Here is an 18,027-nt window from a genome sequence, read left to right as displayed (position 1 = left end):
GCCTACTCGGATTTGGGCCGAGCATCCTCCACCCAGATCCTCCAAATTCTAGTAGGCGGGGGTCACACCCACCAACTGGCCCCCTGGCACCGTGTAATCCCATCAACGGCCAAGACTCAGAGACTATAAAAACCAGCTCCCGGAACCGCGCGGCCGCATTCGCGGCTGTGCAACATCTTATTATAACATCTTATTATCTCATTCCTACTTTGGACAAACTGACAGGCTACCGAATGTAGCCTGCCCACACGGCAGAGTCTGGCAAACTCCCCGTGGCGTACCCAATATGCCAAATACCAGTAACAAATGATGGGTCTCATTCTCCTAAAGAGCCTTGAATATAATCTCAGGGCTAGGATGAAGGAGACGTTACTGGGGCCTGCTCGAGGCAATCGACGAATAACAGGATGATTTGTGATTTTGTGATTGTGACACACCACAGGTGCTCAGGGCTTATTCCTGCCTTTTTGCTTAAGGATCACTCCTAACAGGGTTTGGACACCATATTGGGTGCTAGGCATCAAAGCTAGGTCAACCTTGTGCCCCCTATTTCCTTTTCTTGTTTGCTTTTTGGATCACACCCAGAGGTGCTCAGAGCTTACTCCTGGCTCCACAGTCAGGCAAACACTTTAACCCCTGTACTATCTCCAGCCCACAGGAGCAGTTTTTAAATTCTTGTTATCTTAATAGAAATATCCCTCAGGTATTTATTTTTCAGAATAGTTTTTACAGAAGGAATTAGAGAGAGAGAGAGAGAGAGAGAGGAAAGAGAGAGAACACTACCTGTTCAAGAGAACACAGGCATCTCCAGAGGGGAAGACACCATCCCTTCAGATTTTAGAATGAACCCTATACACGTCTTACAAAGAGAAAGTTTTCCCACCCCATAGCCATGACTCAGTTTTGCCAACTAAAAATCATGCAGGCAGAGAGCTGCAGTTAACGAAGGTGTTGAGTGGTCAGGAGGAGCCTGAGACCCCAGGCAGCCATGGCCTGGAGGTGCCCTCAACAAGGTGCTCTGCCTTCCTGGGCTCTACTTTGTCACTGCTATATCCCTGGGACATGGAGCTAACAGGCCTCTCTGACTTTGGGGTTCCCTCATCAGGGAGCACATAGCCCTGTCCTGACAGCTGGCTCACCGGCTCAAGATACCTGGGGGGAGTAGAGCCCAGCCCAGGCACCACCTACCCCAGGAAATATGTTAGCAGAGACCCCTGAGAGCCAACAACCCCAGCCGCTCTTCACCTCAGGCTCATCATACCTCTGTAAGATCTGGCTCCTCTGCTGAATCGTATGGTGACCTCCTGTAAAGAAATCAGATATGAACGGAGGATCAGCACATGCTGTGAGTCTTAAAACTAAAAGTGGCTCAGCCCAAAGACCAGCCAATAGCTGCTAGTCAGTCAGTCAGTCAGTCAGTCTCCAGTCAGCCTCCAGCCAGCCGCCCCACAGGTCACTGCGCCTGGGTAGAACATCCAGTTCCTCCTTCTTGACTGTGCCTACCTCCCTTCTAGATGAGTGCTATGCAAATCAGCTCTCCGAATATGAAAAATGCTGATAAAAATGATAAAATGTTGATAACAATGCTGATAAAATGGTGAACAATAGATATCCAATATGGTGGTCATTAGTCACACCTGGCCCTACTGAGCAGTTGAGATCTAACTGTTCTAGCTGAGCTGAATTTTATTTTATTTTATTTTTTTAAATGTAGGTGTTGGCTGCGTGCAAGGCAGACGCCCTACCCGCTGTGCTATCCTAAAGGATTTCCCTAAAGGGCTGGAGCGATAGCACAGCGGGTAGGGCGTCTGCCTTACAAGCGGCCAACATGGCTGACCCGAGTTTGATTCCTCCGCCCCTCTCGGAGAGCCCGGCAAGCTACCGAGAGTATTCGATATGCCAGACACAGTAACAACAAAGTCTCCAATGGAGACGTTACTGGGCCCGCTCGAGCAAATCGACGATCAACGGGAGGGCCTTTACTTTACCTTTACCTTAAATGTAGGTGTACTGCTATTTATTCAGCCATTGGTTAAGTTCATTAAATTGGGCATGAACTCCACATTACTTTTTTTTCAATTGAATATCCGTGAGACAGACTATTACAAAGATGTTTATAATTGGGTCTCAGTCATACAATGATTCAGCACCCATACCTCCACCAGTGTACATTTCCCACCATCAACATCCCCCCGTTTCCCCACCACCATCCCTCACCCCTCTACTCCAACCCTCCACCCTCCACCCGCAGCCTCCCTCTATGGGAGACACTTTTGCTTGTTCTCTCTCTCCTTTGCCTTTTGTGCATTATGGTTTGCAATACAGGTGCTAAGTGGTCATAGTGTTTGTTCAGGGCTTTCAGTATTTTTATCGGGACAGTAAGGCTGGAGTCACTGTCACTGTCACCCTATTGTTCATCGATTTGCTCCAGCGGGCCCAGTAGCATTGTGAGACTTTTACTGTGTTTGGCATATCGAATACGTCAGGGGTAACTTGCCAGGCTTTGCCGTGCGGGCGAGATACTCTCGGTAGCTTGCTGGGCTCTCTGAGAGGGGCAGAGGAAGCGAACTCGTGTTGGCCATGTTAGCTGCGTGTAAGCCCTACCCACTGTGCTATTGCTCCATCCCTAAGGCTACAGTATGTGCTGAATGGTAAACATTATGTAAGTTTGAATGTGAATAGCCACATGCAGTCAGTGCTGCCTGGTGGAGTTGGAGCCTCTGAGTCTGTCTCTAAAGTCACAGCTCAGCTGCTGCTCCTTCCACTGGGCTGCTCTGTGCCGTGGGCCTTCCCGAAAAACGACTGGAGAGTAGGTGAGCTGCGGGAGTTGGCCATTCTTCCTGGCTCACAGCAAGACACTGTCTTTGGCATTGCTTTGGGGAATTCATTCCAAACCCTCTTTAACATCAGCCGTGGAGACGACAGCAGTCACAGGGGAGTGGGCGCTCAGGTCTCCTCGGCGCGGGGAACGCGGGTCCGGTGGCCTTTCGTCCCTCTGGCCTTCTCTCCCATCCTCCCCATCAGGAATGTGCTCCACACTCACCTGGCTGGCCCGGGGGAAGCCCACTGCGCAGACCAGCAGCACACACCACAGCTCTCTCACCGGCTGCTGCATCTTCTCAGCGCTGCTCTGGAGAAAGAGGAGGCGGAGCTTAGTCTAGGCGATGTGCGGTCAGAGGGGAGCTGTCGGGGACTTTCACGCGAGGCCGGAGCCCTCCCTCCTCGGCTCCACTGAAGGATGCACCTCAGAAACCTACTCCTTCCTTGTAGCCAGCTTTCACTGTGGCAAGTACTCACAACATAAACAGCTATCATCGTCACCATTTGTTGTTATTGTTGGTGCACTCAGGGCTTACTCCTGGCTCTGTGGGTTCACTGGCTGACTTGGGGGACCATAGCGGAACCAGAGATGGAACCTGAGTGGGCTGCATGCAAGGCAAGCACCCTCCCCACTGTACCACTACTTGAGTCCCGTCTGCACTATTTCAGAGTGGACACTTCATCAGCTCCCTTCATTGCTCCAGTGGCTTTCCCCCATCCATCCCAGGACTCTTCAACTGGAGAAACTAAACTCTCATTGCACCCACAAAACACTAACTCTTCGCTTGGCTGATGACACCACTCGACTGTCTCCTGAAGTTTTACTGTACTAGGTACCCAACAAAACCAGAGGTGCCTTTTGCGACTGGCTTGTTTCACTGAGTGTAACATTCTCAAGGTTTATCCACATCAACCATGTCAGAACACTACTCCTTCTAGGGTGAGGCTCCGGAGCAGTGCTCATGAACCCAGGGGTCCCAGCCTGGCAGTGCTCAGGAGCCACCAAGGCTATACTCGGCAGTGCTCAGAGAGGCAGGTGATACCAGGGACTGAATTCAGAGCCCCCACCCCTTTGAGCTATCACCCCAGTCCAGAATGTCCTTCCTTTTTAAGGCTAAATAAAAGTCCCTGGTCTGGAGGGACCACATGCTATTAATCCCTTCATCTGTAATGGACACTGGTGGTGCCCAGAGGTTTCTGTGGGCTGAAGGATGAGGGCAGCCTGGTGACCGCAGAACCTGGCCTGGCTCTCTGGCAACTTCCTGCCCTGGGAGGCCAGCTGGAGCACCGACTTTTCCAGAGAAAACCGCAGGGATTTTCTTGCCTGCCAAACCAGAGCCAGCACCTCTTCCTCGCTTGGCTCCTCAGGCAGGGTCTCCACATCTCTCCCAGGGAAGGCTCGCAGCCCCTTCTCACCGCCCAGAGACAGGCCCAGTGACGTGTAGCCTGGGGTGGCAGTAGGGGGCTGGGGAAGGGGTTAGAGATATCAGGTTTTTGGTCATTAGATTACAATCTTCCCAGACCCCAAATTCCTACTTTCCACGTACCTCCCCAAAGGCCAGCTTGGACCTCTGCAGTTGAAAGTAGGTTAGTTGGTCGGGTGCTATTTTGCGGCTTGGCAAGTCTGCTCACTCCTTTGTCCATCAGAATGAAGTAGGGGTATTTCTTCCCTTGACTCATTTCCCCTCAGTCACAACAACGTTTGGTCCCCCGCCTCCACTCCCACTTAGCCCAAGAATCCTAAGGCACTGCTTCCTCAGAGGCTTCCAGAACAGCAATCCTTGGCTGACTCTGGCTCCTTTTGTTTCTTTGCAAAGAACTCTCCTTCTGGAACTAAGCCACAATCTCACTTCAGAGCCAGCAGGAAAATTACAGGTAGTGGGAGTAGGGGGTGGGAAACACTTCCTGCCTGACTCCTCTCAGTCCCTGGGGGACAGGCCTCCAAGGGAAAAGCAAGGGGGGGGGCAGGGAGGAGAGAGGAGACAGCTTAGGTGACCCCCTCTAGGAGGGCAACAGAAAGAGCCTTTGTTCCATGGAGTCTGCAGGAGGCACCTTCCTGGGGGAGGCTGGTCCCAGGTCACTTCTCAGGCAGGTTCAGCAGGAATTTGCAGGCAGCCAGGAGAGGCTCCTAACCCCAGGGTTCTTCTCAGCTTCCCTCAATTTCTCCCTGTCTTGAAACTTTCCCCAGTTCTAAAATTCCCCCTTTAAAAAAGTATTTTTGGGGGCTGGAGCAATAGCACAGCGGGTAGGGCGTCTGCCTTGCATGCGGCTGACCCTGGTTCGATTCCCAGCATCCCATATGGTCCCCTGAGCACCGCCAGGGATAATTCCTGAGTGCAGAGTCAGTCACCCTGTACATGGCCAGGTGTGACTCAAAAAGCAAAAAAAAAAAAAGTATTTTTGCCACACCCAGAAGTGCTCAAGCTGACTCTAAGCTCCGCACTCGGAGATCACTCCTTGAGGTGCTCAGGGACCCATATGTGGTGCTGGGATCAAACTCCCACTTCTTAATTTTACCCCAACTCTAAAACTTTTAAAAATAGGTCTTAATTGTATTCTTTCTTCCTGAATTTATCAATTTTCATATATTTATCAAGAGATTTCCTCCTTCCTTTATTATCTTAGCCAGCTCTTGAAAATAGGAAGCCTTGGGTTTTTATGAGGAAACTTTGAAGGAGACATGGAAATGATCATAACAATAAGAAACTGCCTTTTGCATCTTGCATACTGACACGGGCAGGCAGGCAGGGAAACCACGCCGCCAACACCTCACCATGGCAATAAGTTTTAGTTGGAAGAAATAAAACCAGCTAGTCCTGCGGCTGCCAGAACCCCAAGAACACTGGTGCCAGCACAGACTCAGAGGTTTGGAGCCCCTCCGGAAAGCCGCTCCTGCAGGAACAAACGCCTGGTGAAGACAATCAAAGGAAAATCTTTAAAAGTTTCTTTTTGTCATTTTTGGTTTTTGGGCCATCCCCAGTGGTACTCAGGGGTTCCTCCTGACTCTGTGCTCAGAGGTCACGCCGGGTGCCAGGGATTGAGCTTAGGTCAGCCGCATGCAAGGCAGGAAGGCCAGGCTGTATGGGACCTGCAGTACTATTATTTGCAAGTTTCACATTCTTAGCCCTTCACAACCACTCTAGCAACAGGCTCTGCCTTGTGGAGTGGGGCAGTCAGAGAGCTCAGAAGAAGGACTTGGACAAAGGGAGGGTGCGCAGGGTTGCCAGGCTGCCTGTTCGTGTCCCCCCTTTCCCCCACCAGAGACACGCATTCCAGGCTCTCTCCCCTCTAGAGAAGCATCTGTCCTCTCTTGAGCATGAACTCTCCTTGCCTCCCTTTACTCCAATAAACATTCCTTGATCACTTAACATCCCATTACTCATCGATTTGCTCAAGCGGGCACCAGTAACGTCTCCATTTGTCCCTGTCACGTGCTAGTGTAGCCCAATGGCATCTGCTCATTCTAGGAACATGAAGAGCCTCAAACCAATCATTCAGCATCTTGACGAAGAAGTCTGACGATCTTGTAGGTGGGTGGCCATGCGATCTTTTGATGTCCTGTGGAATCCAGTCAGTAATGGCTCCTAGTCCAGCGGTTGTCTCCAAATCTCATTACGTGCCCAGCCCATCTGATTTTCAACGCCTTGGCAAACAAGATAGCATCCCTGAATCTTGATCATCGATGGAGGTCGGAACTCCAGATTCTTTCTCTCATTTAAGTGAAGCGGGTTACTCCAAGCATAGCTCTATTGATTCCTCTTTGGGAGACCCGAATAGTGTTCTCATCCTATTTTCATAGGGCCCAGGTCTCTGAGGCGTATGTTAATGCAGGAAGAACAGTGGAATCAAAGAGATATGCCCAGAGCCGGAGGTTCTTTGTCCTCTTAGCTATTTTTGCTTCCTTACCTCCCTTTATTTTCCAATTTACTTCATTGTTTGCTCCTAAAAAAAAATTTTTTTTTTCCTGCAAGGGAAAGGTGATGGGCCGAAAAGCCTGAGGAAGGCCTACGACTAATTTCCCCTACCAAGGGCAATCACTCTCTCAGGCGCTTCCCTGTGTGACAGGCAGAGGAAAGTGCTGATAGATTTCTCAAGGCTTCACATGTCAACCGGGCACCCCCACCAACAAAAATGCTAATAATTAGTCCCTGCCATGCACGCACTAAGGCTTGAGCATTGGGTTAGTCTTTCCTCTGGATGCCTCTCAAGTTATGGTTTTATTTCAAGAAGTCAAGGTTCTCCCAGATGGAACAGTTCTTTGTGCCACAGCATTCCCTGGGCAGACGGGAGCCAGGGGACACGGGGGGGGGGGGGGAGTGGGTGAGAACTGGGTGGGGAGTACCTATGCTTGCCTCCAAGGCCTTTGCAACCAAAGAATCCACATAAAAGGGAAAGGAACCCACTTTTGGCATCTTCATTTCGGGGAGAACTAGAACGAGAAGAAAGCCTGGAGTTCTCTTTCACTTTCCTCTTCCTTGACCAGTTTGGCCTTCTTGGGCCTTGTTGCCTGTTAGGGGCACTTGATAGCTCCCTCTCCTGCTCTGGGCAGATCACATGGGGTGGGAAAGAATGACAAAGACATTAGTCATCCCACCATCATGGTCCCAGGGCAGGGAAGAAAAAGGCTGAGAGGAAAAAATGTGCCTTTGTTTCGCCTTTGTTAGAACTGAGTGCAAAAATGTGGGGGCAGCTCCCCAACAAAGGGCTAAGTGAGCACCAGACATGTGGACTCAGATGCCTGGTCTGGCCCGCCTGGCCCCCAGGAAGGACTCAGACTTCAACTGTGTGATGGCCGGTTGCCCCCAGGGAAAGAAGCGCCAAGTGTTCATGCTGAGGCAGGTTAGGAGAAAAGATTTAGAGCCTGGTTTTGAAATACAAGGACTTGTTCTTTTTCTCCAGAGTTCACTTCTTTTCACTGTAGGTAACAGTTTCTTAGAATTAAAGTACTCAATAATCCTGAAAGCAAGCAGATGATGGAGGGAGGGACAGGAGGAAAGGGAGGGGAAGAGAGAGAGAGAGGAACACTGTAAGATGTTTTGTTGGACTGCAGCCCTGCCACAGAACCATCCCTGCAAGTGTAGAGTACCTATGCTTGAGGCAGATTCCTGCACTCCAACTCACAAGAGTAACTTTTGCAGATTTGCAAACGGGATCCTCTCTGGCGGACAAAGTTCAAGCAGACACAGAGATGGCAATTTGGGGAAAAAGCCAATATTAATTAGGAAAAATGGGATATGTGCTTTGGGAGAGAATGTGCAGCCTGGATTTCAAGGCTGTGGGGAGGCTTTGTAAGACCAGCCTGCATAGCTGAATGGAGCCCAACATAAATCTCTGTCCTCCTACCTGGAAGCTGGGTTGTACCCAATTCGTAACAGTGACAGAATGATTGTTCTTTGTCTTCTCAAAAGTGATTGCTGACTGCTAAGGGAAAATGGGAACTATGGAAAACTGAGATGGGATGAATGTTACTTTCTAAGTCCAAAGATGTGCCATTTTGATCACTTGATCACTTGACATCCCGTTACTCATCGATTTGCTCAAGCGGGCGCCAGTAATGTCTCCATTCGTCCCTGTCGCGTGCTAGTGTAATCCAATGGTGTCTGCTCATTCTAGGAACACGAAGAGCCTCAAACTGATCAGTAAGGGTCTTGACAAAGAAGTCTGACTATCTCGTAGGTGGGCGTCCACGCGAACTTTTGACATCTCGTGGAATCCAGTCGGTAATGGCTCTAGTCCAGTGATCGTCTCCAAATCTCATTACGTGTCCAGCCCATCTGATTTTCGACGCCTTGGCAAACGAGACAGTGTCTCTGATTCTTGACCATTGATGGAGGTCAGAACTCCGGATTCTTTCTCTCATTTGAGTGAAGCGATGCTCTTGAAGGCGGTCCAAGCTGCTCTCTTCCTCCTGCGCAACTCAGGTGCCAGGTCATTCGTCATGTTGACTTCTCGAACTAGGTACAAATAACTGTTGTATTCGGAGATGTTCGTTCTTTTGAGAGCTAGTGGAACATCAGGAACGAGACCATTTCTCATAAACATTTTCTTCATGAAATTTAGCTGTAGTCTGACTTTTCCACACTCACGGTCAAAGTCAGCCAGCATTTGTGCCGCCTGGCTGATGTTTGGTGTTATTAGAATGATGTCATCAGCAAAGCGGAAGTGGTGTAGTTGCCGACCATCTATCTTCACTCCCATTCCCATTCCAGTCGTTGCATGACATTCTCGAGGGTGGCACTGAAGAGTTTCAGTGAAATGATATCATCCTGCCAAACCCCTCTCTTGACATGGATGATCACTTCCTTGTAGAATGGTGCCATTTTAGAGACTCATAAATAAAATCTCTGAAGAGACAACAAGCTGCAGAGATGCCTCCGGACTGCACAGGCTGAGTCTCACATCCGGGGCACCCCAGAAGGGGGCAGGTGGACCCACCACCCACCCTAACAGTGCCCCAGCTGCCCCAAACCCCCAGAAACCAATTACCACCATGCCCACAGCTGATCTCCACAGACTTGGACAAGCCATATACATGAGAATTAATCTGCTAAAAAACTCACATATGCAGGTTTTGTGACTGAAATCTCCAGGCTCTCATGAAGTCAGGATGGGTGACATACCCCTTCTCCTTGGAAACTGGCAGTCACGTCCACAAACTGCTTCTGGCACCAAATATGCTCATTAATTCGCCAAGATCCAGAGACTCAAATAAGTCTTGGAAGAGATCAACAAGCTGCAGAGATGCCTCCGGAACTCAAAGTTAAAAATTTAACTTGAACTCTATCACCCTATTTAATATTTTAGAATTCCTGGAGAGACATCTCAAACTACACCACTGATGTACCAGGAGTAGCACACTTCATCGAATGGGTTGTAAAACAGAAAGCAACCAATCTTGATTAAGAGAATATTAGCACATGAAACTCAACCTGTAACAACATGTTAGTAATCTCTTATACAAGGGCTTAATGGCTCCAGGGTGAGATACAACAATCTTCATGCACTTTCTTCTAAAGAAATCTTTTTTAAAATCAATTTTAGCGAATTATTCATAACAAGCAATATAGAATAAGTTATTGAGGGCCTGTGATGGGGGCAGGCATAAGATTGGGAATATTGGAAATAATGAGATGGGAAGGTGCAATGGTGGTGGGGTTGGTGTTGGAGTATTGGACGTCTAACTAAACTAATGACTTGGTAAAGTTATTTTTAAAAAGAATTCAAGAGTAAAATAAAGCAACTTTTTTTTTTAATCTAAAATTTAGTCTAACATCTTAAGATTCCTCCTTCCTTCAAAGAACACTGAGGCGCTCCTGGAGTGTCCCTCATTGTGAATAGACCCCCTCATAATGCACTGCCTTCCCAAGGCATCTCTACTCTGAAACAGAAAGTCTGCTCCACACATCCCAAACCAAGTGGACTAGAGGTTTAGCTTCAGGGCTAACGATGTGCAGTAGTTCCCACTGCTGAGAGCACAAATGACATAGTGAATGTATAAACTATGAAACACTTCAAATGGGCACAAACACTTCAAATGGGCATTAAATACTCAACCTCATGTCATCAAGTTGTTTGCAATCAAGGAAATGCAGAAATCAATCAAGATCTATACGTCTAAATAAAAACAATACAGTTATTAAGATATTCCAGAACTCTAGTTTCTAATTTTTACATAATAAAAAAGCCAAACACACAAGCAAGCTAGAGGCTGGAGGTTGCAAGGGAAAGACAAAATTTTACAATGTGTGCAAGATTTGCTATCTTATAATTTGGTAAAGGATCTTCTCAGGTTATTGCTTCTTTGCAAAGCTTTTTTTTGGAAATCTGAATTAAGAGTCCATCTCAAGATTACCAAAACCCTAAAGTGACTCACAACTTTAAGACAAACAATACTCTCCCTTTACCCGTAACCATTATGTTCAGATGGATGCCAAAAACGCAGAAAAGAAATGCAGCTGCTCACCTTGGAAGCACAGTCATGCTGTTGGGGTCAGAATAAGAGACAGAGTGACAGGAAAGAAGAAGTATTCCTGACCCCATTTTCAGAGGTTCAGAGACAATCCCTTGATAGCCCTGATCCCCTCCCCATCCCACCCCCGGTCCACAGGGCTTGCATTTTATAGACACCACACTCAGAATAATTCCTGTCTTCAAAAACTGCTGTTGGAGAAGAAAATCTTAACTTTCCAAAAAAAGCAGTCTTCCTGAGTGTCAAAGCTTGTTTTCCTCCTTCTTGAATGTTTTTATAGCTAGGAAGCCAAAGGGGAAGAGTCTGCTTCTTAACCTAATTTGATAACAATAAAATGAAAAGAACAGTGTCCCTGTTCCACCCCCTCCATTTCCACTCAAGAACTGAAGTCAGACTTTCTCTAATGGACTTTCAAAGGATAAGCAGATAACCTCTAACCTATATGACCTCTACCTGACTTCCCAGAAAACCCTCTTCTCAGACAGCATTGTCATCTACTTTAGTTCTTTTTTTTTTTTTGACCACATCTGGTGGTGCTCAGGATGTACTCCTGGCTCTATGCTCAGGGCTCACTCCTGGTGGGCTCAGGGAACAATATGGTGTGCAGGAGATCAAACCTATGTTGGCTGTGTGCTGGGCAAACACCCTGCCCCATGCACTATCTCTCTGGCCCATCTACTTAATTTTTATGCTCTGCGGGTAATCCTGGTTATCTGAAGGAACAAAGGCAGTGTTAAGTGTGGGGTTAGAAAATAAAAGTTTATCCTGTCTTCCTATGATAAAAACAAAAGAACCCTTTTTCTAATGAACACAGATCCTTGTGAGGAGAAAACTCATAAAGAATGGAAACCAAGGTTCAGCTGGCAAAAGCCAACACAATTAGTCAGGGCAATAAAATGTTAACCTTGATTTATGAATCTAAACAAGTTCTGCAATCGAATGTTAATCTAAGAGTGTCCTGTTAGGCAATGGTGTTAATTCCGCATGTTCCTTCCACTCCCTAAAACAAACATCACACAAGGTCATTAAATACACAATAATTTGATGTTTTTTTTTTAGTTTCCCTCCAAACTTCAATGTGTCATCATATGATTGCGTTCGCATCTTAGTCAGCTGAGTTACATTATAGTATATTTTGGAGAAATAGTCTGGATGAATTTTACTTATAAAACAGCCATTTGAATATCTACCACCTGTGAAGCTAGAATTTACAAAATTCTTTTACATCCATTGAATCATTTAAAGTAATATTATCTCATATTTTAAAATAAATGTGAGAATGAAAGTGTCAAAAAAAGTGTCTGGGACACTCCCTAAGGTGACCCTTAGGTGGCGTGGGGAGTCAAACTCAGGACACTCAGTTCTACAGACACTCCTGTTCTTGCCCCTGCTGCTGCCCTGTCCTGGCGTGACAGCTGAGCCATGTGCTTTCATTAGCTGGGATTGCAATTTGAGAGAAGCAGCTGCTCCCACACAACTCGGGGAGCCTTCGGGTCTCCCGCTCATGCCAACAATGACCTCCCCACCATCTGAAAGCACAATGTTCTTGGTTGGTACTCTAAGCTTTTCTACATAAATTAATGATAATAGTATTCTTAGATACACTTTGAAAAACGACCTGCCAAATCATACCAACTGGAACATTCTATTTTTAATGGGGCTTGGAGGCTACGGGGCGGGGGGGGGGAATTGGGGGGTTATGGTGGAAACCTATGCCCTCTCGCAGGTTGTTAAGTGACCGGCTTCCTGGTTTTTCTAGTGGGCTAATAACTCCCTCCTAGCTGAATTGTCCCAGTGATTAGAGAAGAGGCAGGAAAATGTATAGTCAAAGCCTGGTGCACAGTAGGGCAAAAATTGTCCTGAGGTTCTTTAGAAACAGGAGTGTCAAAGTTTACAGCTCCTCCTGTATCTTAACTGCCAGGCCGGGGGGGGGGGGGGGGGGGGGGGGGGGAGCCTACTCATGTTCATGTTGTTTCCTAGATTACTACCTTTCTTGTCATAAGCTTTACCCGGATTCTTTACAAATTACAAAATATCACACCCTTCATATCTATGCACAGATCAGCATTAAGAGGTGCGAGGGAGGTGTCTTTTATCCTGGTTTTAATCTGTTTTCTTATTTGCCTTTCCCAGGCCTATTTATACCACATATGCTGGTTTTATTTGATTCTCAGGGAAGCTGGAATTTAGGCTTAAAGACAGCTGGAAGATCAGGCCTCACTACTGATAAGACCCACCCAACTTTGTGCAGTTCATATAAATGTTTGAAAAACAAAGACATTAAATGAGAAAAACAAGGAAACTGGAGTTTCCTAGAGGGCAAAGTGCCTTCTCCATCTTTCTGCTGCCCAGATGGCACACTTGACACTGGGCAAATTAACCTCTTCTCTGAGTATGATTAATGGTCCGAGCCAAGCAATTGGTGGTCTCTCTTAGAATACTTAGACCAGAGTTCACGTATGGGCTCAGCTTCCTCACAGAGTCCCTGTCCCTATCTTCAAGAACCCTCTTCCTATAAATTGTCTATAAAAAGGTCTCTGACAGTGGGGCACAAGCAACTCCCTGGGGGCATCTTCCATGTTTGCAGAACCCTCATCTCACCCACTTCGACCTCAAGCCCCAACTTTGTCTAATTTCCTCCATTCTTGAAATCCTGCATTCATCATGAAATTTGATTACACAGCAGGCACAGGCTTCCTGGTGCCAAGACACACGTGCTCTATCCCCTAAAATTCAGAGTTTAAGAAGGGTTCAAGACAAGACAAACACAGTGTAGGAAAATCAGCCCTGTGAGGTAGAGGAAGGTGGGGTGCAAGGCAAGAATGGAGAAAGAAGAGACCCCCAAAGAATGCGGAGGTGGGATAGCTAACTTTTCTTCTTGAAATGGGGATTTGCCAATGCTTCCTGGACGTGATACTGTAGAAGGTTTTTGTTCAACACAAGGAGGAATTAGGGGCTAGGAGAGACAGTACAGTGGTTAGGGCACTTCTTTGCACAAGGCCAACTCAGGTTCAATCCCTGGCACCACATATGGTCCCCTGAGCCTTGCCAGGAGTGATCCCTGAGTGCAGAGCCAAGAGTAATCCTTGAGCACTATCAGATTTTGTACACACACCCCCACCCCCAGCCAGGTGGGAGTTAATCTAGCACTGTTCTAAAGCAGATCTTCACCTTGAACCCACTGCTTTGGTGCCAGATAGAGCAGCACCGTCAGACCCCTTACTGAGCGGCTAAACACAAAACACTGCTCACTGGACAAAGGTGTATGGATTTTTTTAAAAAAATATAGATATATTATAGTTTAGGTGACATAGTTACAATAGTGTTAAAATTTATGATTTAGATGTACAGATACTGTACCTTACCAGCCCCAAAGTAAAGGCATATGATTCATATATTCTAGGCTCTCCCATCAAAAGTGTCCTTAGTTTGAAAATTCAAGAGTTCTAACAGTGAAGAGACCTTTGAGGGAGGAGTTCATTTTGGATTCCCTAAGGCCTAATTGTAGATTAATGGAGTATTTGTGATTGTAAAATAAACCGAAAAAAATCTTTTTCTTTTTTCTTTTTGGGTCACACTCAGCAATGCTCGGGGGTTACTCCTGGTTCTGCACTCAGGAATCACTCCTGGCAGTGCTTGGGGGACCATATGGGATGCCGAGGATCAAACCTGGGTCGGCCATGTGCAGGGTAAATGCCCTACCCGCTGTACTATCACTCCAGTCCCCAAAGTTTCTTAATACAAAGGCTTCCTAGTATCTGGTTTCAGCCTGATTTGAAGTAGTCACTTTAGAGTCTCCAGGTAGGATCAGGTCTAGTAGGTCAATCTCCAAATAATCTCTTCAGGCCACTGGAGCATGTGTCAGAAGTATCACAGAGCATTCAATGTACCTCAGTGGGACCTTTGGCCAAGAGCCACCTTGGGATCTGGCTGATGGCTGATGTCGGCAGCTGCTAAGGGCACTCAGCTGCGTTAGATAGGACCCAATAGTCATGAGAGTTGGTTAATACTTCCTGGGTAGTCATGGTCAGAACCAGAACTTACCTGAGTCATTGCTTAAAAAATGTTTATGAAATATCTATTGTGTACAAAGCACCTGCAGATTCATTTTTTTCTTCTGTCTTAAGTCTTATTTCTCAGGTGACCAAGAATTGAGTTTCTCTGTTCTTCAAGCCTTTTTCCAGAGCTATTTTCCAGGAAGAATTGTAGAAGAGAAAATGTACAAAATATCACTAAAAAGGTTCAGAGCACAAGCCTCCATAGTGAGGCCTTGGGTGTTAATCCCAGCACTGCGCTCCATTCAAATACTTAATATCACTGAGAGAATGTGTTATCTTTATAAGCAGAAAACAAATATAATATCAAAAGATGACACATCTGGATTTGGGGTGAGTCAGAGAAAATGCTGAGATTATTCGCATTTGAATGTCTTATTTGCTTCTATTGCTCCTAGCTGCTGGATGCAGGCACTGCTCCAGGCTGCACATTCAGGGGGAGTTTCCAGAGACGGCTGGGGGACCTTGAAGTGCCTGTGACTAAACCCAGGCCTCATGGATACAAAGTACATACTCCAGCTTCTTGAACTATCTACTCAGCCTGAACTGGAAGCTTCAGTGGGAGACCATCTTCATCAGTCCTCAAATGCTTTCATTTGAGAGCCCCCACAAGGATTTGTGAACTGGTTTATTGGATTAAGCTTTGGGTTTTTTTCTCCATGCAAAGAAAATATACTAAAGAACAAATAGAATAGTTTAGTTACTCATTGCCTTACTCATCACCCATCCTAGACATCTTCTCAGAACAGAGCTGGAAATTATTCACAGAAATTAGAACTTTTTTTCTGAGACCACAAATGCACAGAGCTAAATAAATCACCAAGTCAAACTGCATATTGCAGCTCGAAATTTTCCTCACCAAGACTTGATTACACAAAGGAGTACACAGCTTAGACTTGACAACACAGAGAAGTATGTGGATTTTTAAATTTGACTGTACTATGAACCATGTTGCCACCTCAGCATCTGATCAAATATAGCTTTGTGTGGAAGCCTGAAAACTAGTGCTGTGCTTCCAGATGGAGGACCTAAACCATGGGGACCCTGAACTTTCTTTAAAAATCATCATGTATAAGGGCTATTGAAATAGCACAGGGGTTAGCACCCAAGTTTTGTTCCCCATACCACATGGCCCCTGGCCATGATAGGTGTGGCCCTGGTGGTCCCGCAGTGCCCTGGCACCAGCACCTCCTTGGACTCTTGCACTTAACTGCCAACTCTGTTGACCAAGAATTTCTTGGAGTGGCCCCTTGGGCCCCCTTCCCCCCCTCCCCCCAAAAAACACATCATGAAGAGAAATTCTGTTTGGCATGATAGTAAGCCTCATGGGGCCAGAAAGTGTCCCCAAATGCTCATTTATAAAGGGCCTCGGCAATTTATCAGGCTGCTTATTAAAAAGGGGGCATTTTACTGGCCATCAGCTCTGCTTACATTGATATATGTTAGGTGTCAAGGAACCTAACACCTGCTCACAGTCCTGCCTCCATGGATCCAAACCCCACTCCCAGGATGAAGCAGCTGAGAACAGCACAGGCCCTGGGAGAATTTGTAGGAGAAACCCACAAAAACACCAAAATGATCTAGGGGGCTTGACAGAGAATGAGACTTTGGGTAGAGGGTCACCTAACCCAGACAAGTCCCAAAGAGGGCAGCCTGGTGGCTCTAGAGCGTTTTGGTAGAGTAAGTCAGGGGGAGGAGGCAGCTCTTTCTAGCTCCAGGTTCACACTGTCCTGTGTGGTGCCTCAGCCAGCTCAGCTCACAGAAACCCTGGCACAGCCGCTCACACTGACCGTCATCCATTGCTTCTGGACCAGTCAGTGTCTGGATCCCAGAATGAGTCTTCCTGTCCATGAGCAAGAGCTGGTTGGAAGGCCCTTAGAGACACCTCCGTGTAACAGTTTTATTTGTAAAATTTTTTTATGAGCTCTAAAATGCGCGCGCGCGCGCACACACACACACACACACACACACACAGAATAACTCATTTTCTGTCATTCAGGAAAATATTATTGCATCTTGGAGCTTGATAAACCATCTCAGCACACTTCTTTGTGCCCCAGTTGTCATTAGTTACCTGCTTATTTTCCTCTATTCCGCCCTCCCTCCCTGCTCCCCTCCCCACGAGATTAAGAAAATAAAGACAATGACGGGGGGGGGGGGTGGAATCTAGAGTGTCTCCGAGGGCTGTGCAGACTGCTGCAGGAACGAGACACTGAAACTGTTTTCTCCTGCAACTAACTACAAAGTCCTTAAGGAGACCCTCGCGCCCCGAGGGGCGGCAGCCAGAGGGCAGCACTGCGCGGCGGGATGCGGGTGCGGATATGGGTGCGGGTGCCCTGCAGAGGCGTTTCCAGAGATTCACTCCCGGGTCCCCATCCTGGGTCCCCTCCTGGATCCCCCCTTGGGATCCCCCTGGGTCCCCTCCTAGGTCTCCCTCCTGGGTCCCCTCCTGAGTCCCCCCTTGCATTACCCCTGGGTCCCCTCCTAGGTCTCCCTCCTGGGTCCCCTCCTGGGTCCCCTCCTGGGTCTCCTCCTGGGTTCCCTCCTAGGTCCCCTCCTAGGTCTCCTCCTGAGTCCTCCCCTGGGTCGCCTCTTGGGTCTCCTGGCCCGACTCTCAGTCCTGGCCGTGCTCTCGGCAGAGTCACCCCCCTCTGTCCGGCCCCGGTTTCCTAGCGGCGAGCTCGCACCCCCGGCCCAGGCTCCCGAGACCCCGCAGCGCGGCCCGCCTCTGTCCCCAGAGCGCCGGAGCCCGGGCGGAGGGACGCCCCTCCCGCGTTGAGCGCCCTGGTCCGGAGTCGGGCCGGTGCTGAGAACAGGACCCCCCAGACCCGGGTCCCACCTACCGCCGTCCTCGGAGACTCCCGTCCGACTGCGGGGTGTGCGGCGACTCCCGGGCCGTGGGTTGGAGCGGCCAGGATGCCCCGCCGCGGGGCGGGCCGCCGGGGGGCGGGGGGCGGGAGGGCGGGGAATGGAGCTCAGGATGCTGCGGAAACGCGGGCGCTGGGCCAGGTCACCCGAGCACGAGGGCATGGGGCTGGACCTTATCGTCTGTCCCCTGGGTCTCCAAAGCCTCTGTCACGCTCCTCAGTGAACATAGGGCTTTTCGGAACACAGAACCCTAAAGAACTCTGTCCACGATGGTGTGTGGCTATGTTCTACACAACTTCGCCTGAAGTCTGTCAC

At 48.1% G+C, this 18,027-nt stretch overlaps 1 protein-coding gene across 3 annotated transcripts in view; it reads right to left on the bottom strand.

Annotated features, from left to right (window-relative positions):
- The window catches only part of PLAT (plasminogen activator, tissue type), a 33,216-nt gene extending 15,470 nt beyond the window's left edge, over window positions 1–17,746 (bottom strand). Inside the window, exons 1-3 of one of the 3 annotated variants that reach the window (XM_056116912.1) lie at window positions 17,688–17,746; window positions 3,044–3,130; window positions 1,262–1,304 (exon numbers count right to left, since the gene is read on the bottom strand). In XM_056116912.1, the coding sequence (XP_055972887.1) occupies window positions 1,262–1,304; window positions 3,044–3,115 (115 nt within the window). In that variant the 5' untranslated portion in view covers window positions 3,116–3,130; window positions 17,688–17,746. The remainder of the gene's footprint in view (window positions 1–1,261; window positions 1,305–3,043; window positions 3,131–17,687) is intronic. The other 2 variants (XM_056116913.1, XM_056116914.1) reach the window with 2 other exon arrangements.
- Between the last annotated feature and the right edge of the window lie 281 nt (window positions 17,747–18,027).

The sequence above is a fragment of the Sorex fumeus genome, unplaced genomic scaffold (genome assembly GCF_029834395.1).
Source record: "Sorex fumeus unplaced genomic scaffold, SorFum_2.1 ptg000033l, whole genome shotgun sequence".
Lineage (NCBI taxonomy): Eukaryota > Metazoa > Chordata > Mammalia > Eulipotyphla > Soricidae > Sorex > Sorex fumeus.
The sequence above is the reverse complement of the archived record's forward strand: the minus strand, read 5'-3'. Positions and strand labels throughout refer to the sequence as shown.